The 12,334-nt window shown below is 44.8% G+C and overlaps 1 protein-coding gene across 1 annotated transcript in view; it reads right to left on the bottom strand.

The window, feature by feature from the left end:
- The window catches only part of LOC126471525 (dihydropyrimidine dehydrogenase [NADP(+)]), a 272,626-nt gene that overhangs the window by 105,039 nt on the left and 155,253 nt on the right, over nucleotides 1-12,334 (bottom strand). Inside the window, exons 10-13 of the mRNA XM_050099748.1 lie at nucleotides 9,788-9,972; nucleotides 9,068-9,283; nucleotides 3,732-3,896; nucleotides 1,022-1,174 (exon numbers count right to left, since the gene is read on the bottom strand). Of these exons, the coding sequence (XP_049955705.1) occupies nucleotides 1,022-1,174; nucleotides 3,732-3,896; nucleotides 9,068-9,283; nucleotides 9,788-9,972 (719 nt within the window). The remainder of the gene's footprint in view (nucleotides 1-1,021; nucleotides 1,175-3,731; nucleotides 3,897-9,067; nucleotides 9,284-9,787; nucleotides 9,973-12,334) is intronic.

The following is a 12,334-nucleotide window of genomic DNA, read 5'->3' as shown; positions in this document are numbered from 1 at the left end:
ACGTCTTACTATTAACCTGATGGGTCAAACAATTATATAAGCACGTGGTACTGGTCTCACAAAGGACACCCCAGGTGGGTTGAACATAAAGAAAAGTTGCTGTATTGAAAATTATTGTCAAGACGAGACGTTATAATCTCACGCACATTCGCATTTAAGATTGATGAACTTAGTTAGAGTTATTGATCAACACGTGGTTCCACTTTACTCGCAAAGTAGTGACAAAGCAACTGCCGGAATATATTCTGAACTTCACACGAGAATTACACTGCGCTGCAATTTAAGATAACATTAGATATTTTAGAGCTAAACCTGAAATAAAGGTGATTAAATTTTCAGTTAGGCTGAACTTAAGAAATCCATTGTCCTACGGACTTAGCAGACACGCGCTTAGCCGGAGATCTTACCACTTTCCTGAGGGGTGGCTCACAAATACAAACGGAAGCGGCCAGAGGGGCAGCTTCCTATACCAACATGACAACGGACGGACACGACCATACTAAGGATAGAAACCTCTCTGCTTTTAGAAAGCCTAGCTACCTGTTCCGACGTTGGTCCTACTGTTCTCTAGCAGACAGGCTTGTCTGCTACCCTCAAGCATGCAACTAGAAATACATTTGCTCATTCATGCTCTCACACAGAAGGGAAGGGGGATGACAGTATCTTATCATATACAGTATATAAAAGAAAGCGGATGTAGGTTCCTTATGAGACTGTGTGACATGAATTACATATAAACTGTGTTTTAAGGTGTAGTAGTGTGACAGATCGTTCTTGTTTATGTGTAAAAGTAACACGTTCCACTACTCAGTCTCCTTCCAGATAGTCAGAAACGCCACAGTAAATTTAGAAGAGGAATTTATGCCGTAAATGACAACAGATTTAAGAAATTAAACATGAAAGGAATCCAACAGAGACCTTTCATGTGTGTTGCAAATAGCGGTACTTTGCGTATTGATAGTTGGTGATAATAGATTCCACATTGGTTAGAAACGGTGCCGTTCTGCAATGCTGCACTGACCTGGCCACAGGCGAGCCCCATGCCCGACTCTCCCATGCCGTGTGGACACGACAAGTTGAGCTCGAGCGCGTCTGCGCCGCAAGCTTCCGCCATCTGGCTTAGCTCCGTCCAGTCGCTCTCGTTGAAGCTACACATGATGCTGGCGATCACCACCTGCCAACATCAGACACACGGTCTGATCACCACCACTTACCCGTACAATCATTAGCCGTGTTGGCCGATTAGCTTTATAATAAAGTATACAGGGTGGTCCATTGACCGGGCCAAATATCTCACGAAATAAGCATCAAACGAAAAAATTACAAAGAACGAAACTTGTCAAGCTTGAAGGGGGAAACCAAATGGCCCTATGGTTGGCCCGCTAGATGGCGCTGCCGTAGGTCAAACGGATATCAACTGCGTTTTTTTAAATAGGAACCCCCATTTTTATTACGTAATCGTGTAGTATGTAAAGAAATATGAATGTTTGAGTTGGACCACTTTTATCGCTTTGTGGCAGATGGCGCTGTAATAGTCACAAACGTATGGCTCACAATTTTAGACGGTCAGTTGGTAACAGGAAGCTTTTTAAATTAAAATGCAGAACGTAGGTACGTTTGAACATTTTATTTCGGTTGTTCGAATGTGATACATGTACCTTTGTGAATTTAGCATTTCTGAGAACGCATGCTGTTACAGCGTGATACCTGTAAATACCACATTAATGCAATAAATGCTCAAAATGATGTCCGTCAACCTCAATACATTGGGCAATACGTGTAACGACGTTCCTCTCAACAGTGAGTAGTTCGCCTTCAGTAATGTTCGCACATGCATTGACAATGCGCTGACGCATGTTGTCAGGCGTTGTCGGTGGATCACGATATCAAATATCTTTCAACTTTCCCCACAGAAAGAAATCCGGGGACGTCAGATCCGGTGAACGTGCGGGCCATGGTATTGTGCTTTTACGACCAATCCACCAGTCATGAAATATGTTATTCAATACCGGATAAACCGCACGCGAGCTATGTGCCGGACATCCATCATGTTGGAAGTATATCGCCATTCTGTCATACAGTGAAACATCTTGTAGTAACATCGGTAGAACATTACGTAGGAAATCAGCATACATTGCACCACTTAGATTGCCATCGATAAAATGGGGGCCAATTATCCTTCCTCCCATAATGCCGCACCATGCTTTAACCCGCCAAGTTCGCTGATGTTCCACTTGTCGCAGCCATCGTGGATTTTCCGTTGCCCAATAGTGCATATTGTGCCGGTTTACGTTACCGCTCTTGGTGAATGACGCTTCGTCGCTAAATAGAACGCGTGCAAAAAATCTGTCATCGTCCCGTAATTTCTCTTGTGCCCAGTGGCAGAACTGTACACGACGTTCAAATTCGTCGCCATACAATTCCTGGTGCATAGAAATATGGTTCGGGTGCAATCGATGTTGATGTAGCATTCTCAACACCGACGTTTTAGAGATTCCCGATTCTCGGTGGTGGTGGTGGTGGTGGTTAGTGTTTAACGTCCCGTCGACAACGAGGTCATTAGAGACGGAGCGCAAGCTCGGGTTAGGGAAGGATTGGGAAGGAAATCGGCCGTGCCCTTTCAAAGGAACCATCCCGGCATTTGCCTGAAACGATTTAGGGAAATCACGGAAAACCTAAATCAGGATGGCCGGAGACGGGGTTGAACCGTCGTCCTCCCGAATGCGAGTCCAGTGTGCTAACCACTGCGCCACCTCGCTCGGTCCCGATTCTCGCGCAATTTGTCTGCTACTGATGTGTGGATTAGCCGCGACAGCAGGTAAAACACCTACTTGGGCATCGTCATTTGTTGCAGGTTGTGGTTGACATTTCACATGTGGCTGAACACTTCCTATTTCCTTAAATGACGTAACTATCCGGCGAACGGTCCGAACACTTGGATGATGTCGTCCAGGATACCGAGCACCATACATAGCACACGCCCGTTGGGCATTTTGATCACAATAGCCATACATCAGCACGATATCGACCTTTTCCGCAATTGGCAAACGGTCCATTTTAACACGGGTAATGTATCACGAAGCAAATACCTGTTACGTGATACCACGTACCTATACGTTTGTGACTATTACAACGCCATCTATCACAAAGCGAAAAAAATGGTCCAACTACAACATTCATATTTCTTTACGTACTACACGAATATGTAATAAAAAATGGGGGTTCCTATTTAAAAAAAACGCAGTTGATATCCGTTTGACCTATGGCAGCGCCATCTAGGGGGCCAACCATAGCGCCATCTGGTTTCCCCCTTTAAGCTAGACAAGTTTCGTTCTTTGTAGTTTTTTCGTTTGACGCCTATTTCGTGAGATATTTGGCCCGGTCACGATCAATGGACCACCCTGTATATGTATGTACCGCCATCAGCCACAACGTTTAAATTCACGACATAAACAAATCACTTGAATATAATATACACCACAAACACTATTAACTAGACTATCGTTAATTTGTTGAGTTGCTAGGACCTTCATTAGGCACAGAACATTTGCCCTCCTACATTGAAATAGAAAGAATGATATGATATATTTCTTGACAAAAGACAGACAAATGTATTCTGTGGTATTATGCTGGTGACTCACTGGATGTATGTCTAATAGCGGCTGCGGTACCCGAGAACTTCAGCAGCCACTGAGTCACCAGCAGATACATACCGGGGCACGTGGGCTTACCTTTTCTGGGAACTCTTGTTTGAGTTCGGTGATGCTGCGGCACCAGTAGGCTGCCGACTTTTCCGAGATGAGCTCGATGTTGAGGAACGACGACTGCTGTGGTCCGTAGTGATGACCCGACGTGGTGCCCTTCACGATGCGGGGAGACACGTTGGTCACGCAGTCCTGCTCAACACACGCAAACACTCCTCACACAAAGCCAACCTCTTCAACATCACTCACTTCATATCTCGTGAGACTGGTTTGGTGGGAATGTCAGGCATTCGACTAATTACACTGACTGAAATAAAGGTGTTACAACGCGAACGCATGGAGTGAATCGGGCTGACTTTCCAGTATTTTCTTGCCTGTGCGATATGCTGACAAAAATTTTACCTTTACGAGACCATATTTCCAGCATTTTCAGAAAAGAAGAAAGCCTTTCATGCAGATGAACGATGGTGTGAGTATATGATACTGACTGCGTGAGTCTAATGGTACTGAAAATCTACAGGTGGAGATCAGAGCACAGCACGTGCAGCTTATCACCAGCTTTAGGACTTCGAGGAAGGTCGAATATTTGGCTATAGGGACGTGGTAGCATCAAACTGACAGATGTCACAGTCAGCTGGCTGTAGTGCAACGACTGTAGGAAGAATGGCGACCAGGTTGATTCACGACAACGGAGTGCAAGGAGGAGAGGCACGGTCTTTCCAGAAGGCGGGATCTAGGGTTTTCACCTGCCTCGAGATAACTGGGTGTTTGTGTTGTCCTCATCATATCATCATCATTCCTGAAAGTGGCGAGATTGGGCTGAACAAAGGTTGGGAATTTGTACGGGCGCTGATAACCGCGCAGTTGAGCGCCCCAAAAACTAAACATCATCATCATCTTTCCAGTAGGACTACACCACGTGAATATCTAGGATTGTTCGACTGGTTCTGATGAATAGATGGATGACAACAGCAAAAATTTGCCACGAACCGTCGAGCACAGATTACATTAGGCTACTCTGAGATCTCTAGATTCCACAGTTCGATGACCACTGCCACCATACCGCAACCGACAGGTACTTGTGTGCTGTAGATCCAGTATCGACTAGAATATTGATCGACATTGTGTGGTGTTCAGTGATGAACCTCACTTCTGTTTTTGGTGACTATACTGACACCAACGTTTTGGTAGACGACATGGTGAAAGGTCACAGGGAGCAGCGAATCTCGATAACCATGACTCTCCAGCTTGTGGAATAATGGTGTCGGGAGCTTTTGTATGTGATAACAGGACTGATTTCGTAATTGTTGAAGGGAGACTGAATGCTCGTCAGTATGTGGGAGGCATATTAAAGCCTATTGTCGTACCCTTCATGACCAGGGTACCAAATGGGATATTTCAGCAGGATAAAGCAAGCCCCCACACAGCAGTTCACACCACAAACACATGAGACCTGTACGGATACTTGACTGGGCTGAACAGTTCCCTGGTTCGACAGCTATAGAGCATATCTGGGATCCGATGGAAAGACTTACAGTTCCATACTAGCCTCCAGCCAGCAGTCTTCATGAACTGACACAGGATATTTTTCAAGCATGGTAAGAAATTCCCCAAGATGATATTCGGAGGCTGTTTGTTTCCACGCTACAACGAACACAACAATGTATTCGTAGCAATGATGTTGATGATAGATATCAATTCCGAATGAAATGAATGTTTAATCATTTAGTACCTGTTATGTGTTAAACCTCTCCACAAATTTTGATTGATATAGGATTGGTGTTTCATGGCGTAACACTTTTATTTCCGTCAGTGGACCAGCACAGGCTTCCGCAGCCGTTGTCAATATCACCAGAAACCTTTAAGTTTTGACCACGCCGTCCAGCTGTAATGTGCTAGATATCTAGCTAGCCTGCACAAGAAACCCGTGTGCTGTTTCCATTGTCCCTAACCAGAATTCTCGAAATAAAACCAAAGCCTGCTGTCCACTCTCCCTGTAAATAACTCTGTGTGTTCACTCCATTTCATGTCATTTCACAGAGTTAATTTGTATGATGAAGGGCATAGCATTCATCTGAATAGGGTAAAGTACGAGGCCTGTTCAGAAAGTAAGCTCCGATTGATTGCCAAATTGAAACCACAGTGAACATCAGAAATGTTTTACTTGTAACAATTAGCTACACCTTTCAGCTACTTCTCTACGTAGTCGCCGTTCTGACTTAGACTTTTGTCATAGCGTTGTACCAACTTTTCAATAGCCTCATCATAGAAGGCAGCCGCCAGTGCTTTCCGCCAATTCTCCACGCTGGCCTACACCTCGTTGTCTGTGTCAAAATGTTGTCTTCAAAGACAGCGGTTCATGTGACCAGAGATGAAACTCAGGGGGAGACAATTGCGGACTGTATTGTGGGTAATCTCACATTTCCATTTGAAAATGATGCAGGACCATCGTCATTGCCCCTGCAGAATGCGGCTGAGAATTGTCTTGAAGAAGAAACAGCACGACAGTTATGTAACGTTAGCTGCATAGCTTCAGGCGAAATTTCTCACCAGGCCCTCGTACTTGGCGGCAGACACTATTTTCTAGACATCTTTACGCACTCACTGCGAGCTCAGAAATGAGAAGAGCGACGTGATGCTAACTGGGGTTATACTAGAGACACTACCCAACACATCTGTGCAAAGCTTTATCGGATTTTCATAGTCGTTTCCATTTCGCGACCGATCGGAGCTTACTTTCTGAACGCCCCTCGTATTTTCGTTTGGTTAGGAACATTATCTTCTTCTACTGACTGACCTTTAAATTGAGCTGTCACACAATTCATTATGCAACATCTATGTATTGAGAGAAGAAGAGAAGCCAGATTCAAAATTTTAAATCTCTCTGCAGAAACACTGCCGAAAAGTTATGTTTAATTCTGTAATTTTGGAATCGGAACTGTCTCTGCTCTACGACTTACAAAATCAATGCCTCTCACTAAACGACAACAGAACTCTGTTGCACAACGGTTAATCTTTGATGGATCTATGGATACTTATAGCTCATAATACTGTTACACATAATCTGATAATGAAATACTAGTGTTGCAGGAAGGGATAATTATCTTACAGAGTCGTCCCACATATATTACATTATCATTGATCGGTAAGGTGATGTGCAGTCAGTTAGTAAAAGTTCTCCAAAAGTAAAAGTAAATTCATGCCGTAGTTTTTGCTAGGAGACATTCAGCAATTTAACTATTTATCTAATTCAGTGTTTTATAGATCGATGGCAGAAGTAAAGAGGATATAAAATATAGATTGGCAATGAGAAGATAATCTTCCTGAACAACAGAAATATCATAATGTATTATGCAAGTATTAGAAACTTTTTCTGGTCGCATTTGTTTTTATATGGAAGTGATAAGTGGACGATAAACAGTTTGAGTTTCATAACTCAATTGTTACTGTAAGAGCTTTCTAGTGGCAGTTTAAAAACTGGGCAGGTCAGACTGTCCAGTGTAATCTGCCCCTTTCGGGAAACACTGAACTGTGTGTGCGGAAGTGGACTTCCAGGTCCTTTGTGCACGCAGGTAAGCTGGTCAGCTATTGGTAAGCGGCCAGCAGGTAGCCACAAGGCTTTGCAGTGAGCAGACGTATGTTTCGTCCAGCCGGTAGCCACAAGGCTTTGCAGCGAGCAGACGTATGTTTCGTCCAGCCAAGGGCCGCAGCTCGCGCGCCTTGTGCACTTGTTAGATATTGCTTAATAACGCCTGTAAAGTAATACGGAATTAAGTGTTTATACATCAAAATGGTTGTCTTCGGTCTAATTATTGTGAGTGGAAGTGAGGAGAGGACACTGAGTCCTCTTCTACTACACGCTCGAAACATAAATGTACTATTGCAGGACCAGAGGCCTGCAAGTGAACTGTGCACAATAGTAGAGAAGAATGTTGAAGAGCCGGCCGCTATGACCGAGCTGTTCTAGGCATTTCAGCCCGGAACCGCGCTACTGCTACGGTCGCAGGTTCGAATCCTGCCTCGGGCAAGGATGTATGAGATGTCATCAGGTTAGTTAGGTTTAAGTAGTTCTAAGTCTAGGGGACTGATGACCTCATATGTTAAGTCCCATAGTACTTAGAGTCATTTGAACCATTTTTTGAATGTTGAAGATTAAATGGATAGGCCGAGTAGTTAACGAAGATCTGCTGAGCAGAAATGGGGGAAAAGAACTGTCTGGTACAAATTGATTACAAGAAAGATAGACTTACAGAAAACATTCTGAGGCACCATGAAACAGTTAATTTGGTAATGGAGGGAAGTTTGTTAGTGTGGAGGGCCAGCCGGTGTGGCCGAGTGGTTATAAGCACTTCGGTCTGGAACCGCGCGACCGCTACGGTCGCAGGTTCGAATCCTGCCTCGGGCATGAATGTGTGTGATGTTCTTAGGTTAGTTAGGTTTAAGTAGTTCTAAGTTCTAGGGGACTGATGACCACAGATATTAAGTCCCATAGTGCTCAGAGCCATTTGAACCATTTTTTTGTGCGGAGGCGGGGGGGGGGGGGGGGGGAGGGGGGGGGGACTAGGGAGAGGAGCAGGTGCAAAGGTTTATGCAGATATGAAAAGACCTGGGGAAGGTGGACTAGCGGGCAGAGCTGCATTAAACCAGTCTTTGGTCTGACGAGTACAACAACGAATGATCGAAGACGGGAAAAGGGGCACAGATAAAGCGAAAGGGCAGCATGTACCGCCTACTAAGTACTGACGTACGTTAGTCAGACTAAAACTTTTGGATCAGGTAAATGTTAATCGTTGGAAATGTTTTTAGAATTCTTTTCTTAGTCTTTCAGCAGTGCACTAAATTCATCACACGGTCTTCCATAAGGACATCCATTCCCAATTTTTCTTTGGTCATTAACAAATTCTACTACAATAGCAAGCTCCTAAAAGCTGAATCAATATTCCGGCTTTTCATAAAACGAGTTCAGTGAAGGGCAGTGGGTAGTCACAAAGCATAGACGTTTCGTGTGAACACATCACTGTTTTTCGTACAGTGACCTGACTCCATTGTAAATGGGCCTTAATCATACTTTACTGACCGCCAGAGTAGAACTCAACACATCACTCTCGATGCTCGGGATGAAGCCGTTCATTTTCCCAAGGAACAAGCAGTCTAGATACTATAAAACATATCTTCTAAGGGCCCATTACAATACTCCTACCTATCTCACGGAATTGGCACAATTTCTGTGTGAAAATCGACATAATATTAGCTTAACCACAATTCGCGATTTACGTGCAGACGACAGTTCCGGCATTTTTGGAAGAAAAATGTGGCCCCTGTACCACACTGTGTGGGTGTTAGTATAATCTGTTGAGCAGTACCTTGTCGAGGGAGAAGGTTTTGGTGACGGCGAAGGCCCAGCCCTGCTGGAAGGCCCTGCGGATCATGGCGCTGGTGGTGGCGGGCGGCGCGGACGCCAGCCCGAACGGGTTCTGGAAGCGCAGGCCGCACACCGTCACGCTCACGTCCACGTCGTCGATGGCGCTGTGGAAGCGCGGCAACACCGCCGCGCCTGGCACCGCCGCCCCGCGCCGCTCCTGTGGATGCCGCGTTACAACGTAGCGGAAGAACCTACACAACATCTCTACGTAGTTGTTTCAAAAAGGAGGGAAGATTGTGGTTTCACGTCCAGTCGATGACGAGGTTGTAGGTTTGTGTAGCTGTGGACGTGGCAGTTAGCAGTGTTGTATCTGTACGTACTTGTGGATGTGGTAGAGATAGTGTTGTACCTGTATGTACTTGTGGATGTGGCAGACATAGTGTTGTACCTATACATTCTGACGAACGTTGCAGGCTACAACGGAGTGCATTTGTGCATGTGGACATGGAAGTAGCAGCGTTGTTCAGATATATGGTTGTGGATGTGGCAAGCAGCAGTGTTGTATCTGTACGTACTTGTGGATGTGGTAGAGATAGTGTTGTACCTGTATGTACCTGTGAATGTGTCAGCGATAGTGTTGTGCCTATATTTTCTGATGGATGTGGCAGGCTAGAGTGTTGTACGTGTATGCGTATAGCTGTGTTAGGTGGTAGTGTTGTACCTGTATATACTTGTGAATACTCCAGGCAGCAGTCTTGCCATCGTTGACAGCTTCCACAGTGGTTTCGGTGGCACCCGACAGGTCTCCACCGCAGAATACTCCGGGCTCGCTGGTGGCCATGGTGCTGTAATCCACCTCTGGCAGCCCGTACTTTGTCCACTTCAGAGGAGACATTGCCTTCTTCACTGAAATTATAGACGATGTTCTTTGCTTATTTCATGGATTGATGTTCCACCATGCTTTTCGTCACTTTGGTATTAATCACTTTGATAATGTGTTACTACTGCAAATGTGATTTTTTTCTATAAGTTTGATGTTATATGAGCCAATAAGGAAGTGAAATGTGTCTTCACCTGGTCTGTTTTCACATATGTATGATATACATACATTTTAAAAATGTTACATTATTTTCGTGTGCATTACATGTATTCAGTTTTGATGTTGGCAGACGTCCTGTAATGATGGTTTATGAGCGAAACCGATAGACATGTGGGTTTTTAAGAGCTGACCGTTAATAATGCATTTTCTCAAGTACTTAATGGCTGTTGTTTGTCATTTAAACCAAACTTTAACTGAATCAGTTGGTTTGTTGTGAGTGGTAATGACTGCCCACTTTCCAGGCCACCACTTAGCTGTATTGCAAGTAAACCTTCGATTTTTGTGCTAGGGAGTAGTGTACAATAATTTTTCTCGATTTTTAGTTACAGACTTACAACATGTAATGTCAAATTTCAGTGTTACTACATTTTAACCAGTGGAATGGCAACCCTCTACTTACGTATGAAGTGACGTTCTTTCTGTATATTAGTACACATTTAGTACACATTTATTATTAAACTAGTGACCCACCCGTGCTTCGCACAGGCTCTACTCAGTATCTCAGGCTGGACATCTTGTATGGCATAGCGTTAATTTTGTTTAAAGGCTACTGTTTAGAGTTACGATTAAAATTCAGAGAACAAGGTTAGGTAACAGAATATCACTACATTCATATAACCTAGATTTAAGCAGCGCACGCCAGGAAAGTTATCAGGAGACACGAATGTTAATTGTACTACACTTAACTGGTGTCTGAAGTGACATCTCATGGCAGTGACAGCTGCCCAACTGCAACGCTAGGACAGTGCGAATTTCATTTTAGTGTAAACGTTTCCATCACTCCCTTTAGATCCCTCGATACCAAAAAAATCTGTTCTTATCAGCTTATTATTTACCACTTCCTGCATTGCAGGGCATGTAAGAAGTCGCACCGTCCTCCTAGTAGTGGTAGTGAGCACCAACGTCCCGCTAGCAATAGTTCTTGCCAACCTCCCAGTAGCGGTAGCTAGCACCGGCCCCCAGGAGCTGCTGTCGGCAATTATCTCCTGTACTCACGCACCTTCCTTTTCAATCACTCTATCAGTGGAAATCTTATCAAAAGACCTATAATAGTTTCTGAGGTTAGTCTTCACATATAGAGAGAGAGAAGCGGCGAAGCACTTTAATTTACTATGCACTATGTGATCAAAAGTATGAGGACACCTGACTGAAAATGACTTACAAGTTCATCTCCATCGGTAATGCTGGAAGTCAATATGGTGTTGGCCCACCCTTAGCCTTGATGACAGGTTCCACTCTCGCAAGCATACATTCAATCAGGTGCTGGAAGGTTTCTTGGGGAATGGCGGCCCATTCTTCACGGGGTGCTGCACTGAGGAGAGGTATCAATGTCGGTCGGTGATGCCTGGCACGAAGTCGGCGTTCCAAAACATCCCAGAGGTGTTCTATACGATTCACGTCAGGACTCAGTGAAGGCTAGTCCATTACAGGGATGTTACTGCCGTGTAACCACTCCGCCGCAGGCCGCGCATTATGAACAAGTGCTCGATCGTGTTGAAAGATGCAATCATCATCTCTGAATTGCTCTTCGAAAGTGGGAAGCAAGGAGGTGCTGAGATCATCAATGTAGGCCTGTGATGTGATAAATGTCAATGTCGTGTGACTAGGGTCTCCCGTCGGGTAGACCCAACTGGGAATCAAACCCGGACCCTTAGGACTGACATGCTGTCACGCTGACCACTCAGCTACCGGGGGCGAACTGTGATGTGAGAGTGCCACACAAAACAACAACGGCTGCATGCACCCTCCATGAAAAACCACACCATAACACCACCGCCTCCGAATTTTACTGTTGGCACTACACACATTGGCAGATGACATTCACCAAGCATTCGGCATACCAGAACCCTGCCATCGGATCGCCACACTGTGTACCGTGATTCGTCATTCCACTCAATGTTTTTCCACTGTGCAGTTGTCCAATGTTTACGCTCCTTACACCAAGTGAGGTGTCGTTTAGCATTTACCAGCTTGATGTGTGGCTTATGAGCAGCTGCTCGATCATGAAATCCAAGTTTTCTCACCTCCCGCCTAGCTGTCATAGCACTTGCAGTGGATTATGATGCAGTCTGGAATTCCTGTCTGATGGTCTGTATAGATGTTTGCCTATTACACATTACGACCCTCTTCAACTGTCAGCGGTCTCTGTCAGTCAACAGATGAGGATGG

This window comes from Schistocerca serialis, chromosome 3 (genome assembly GCF_023864345.2).
Source record: "Schistocerca serialis cubense isolate TAMUIC-IGC-003099 chromosome 3, iqSchSeri2.2, whole genome shotgun sequence".
In the NCBI taxonomy this organism is placed as follows: domain Eukaryota; kingdom Metazoa; phylum Arthropoda; class Insecta; order Orthoptera; family Acrididae; genus Schistocerca; species Schistocerca serialis.
This window is presented reverse-complemented; position numbering and strand designations above follow the sequence as displayed.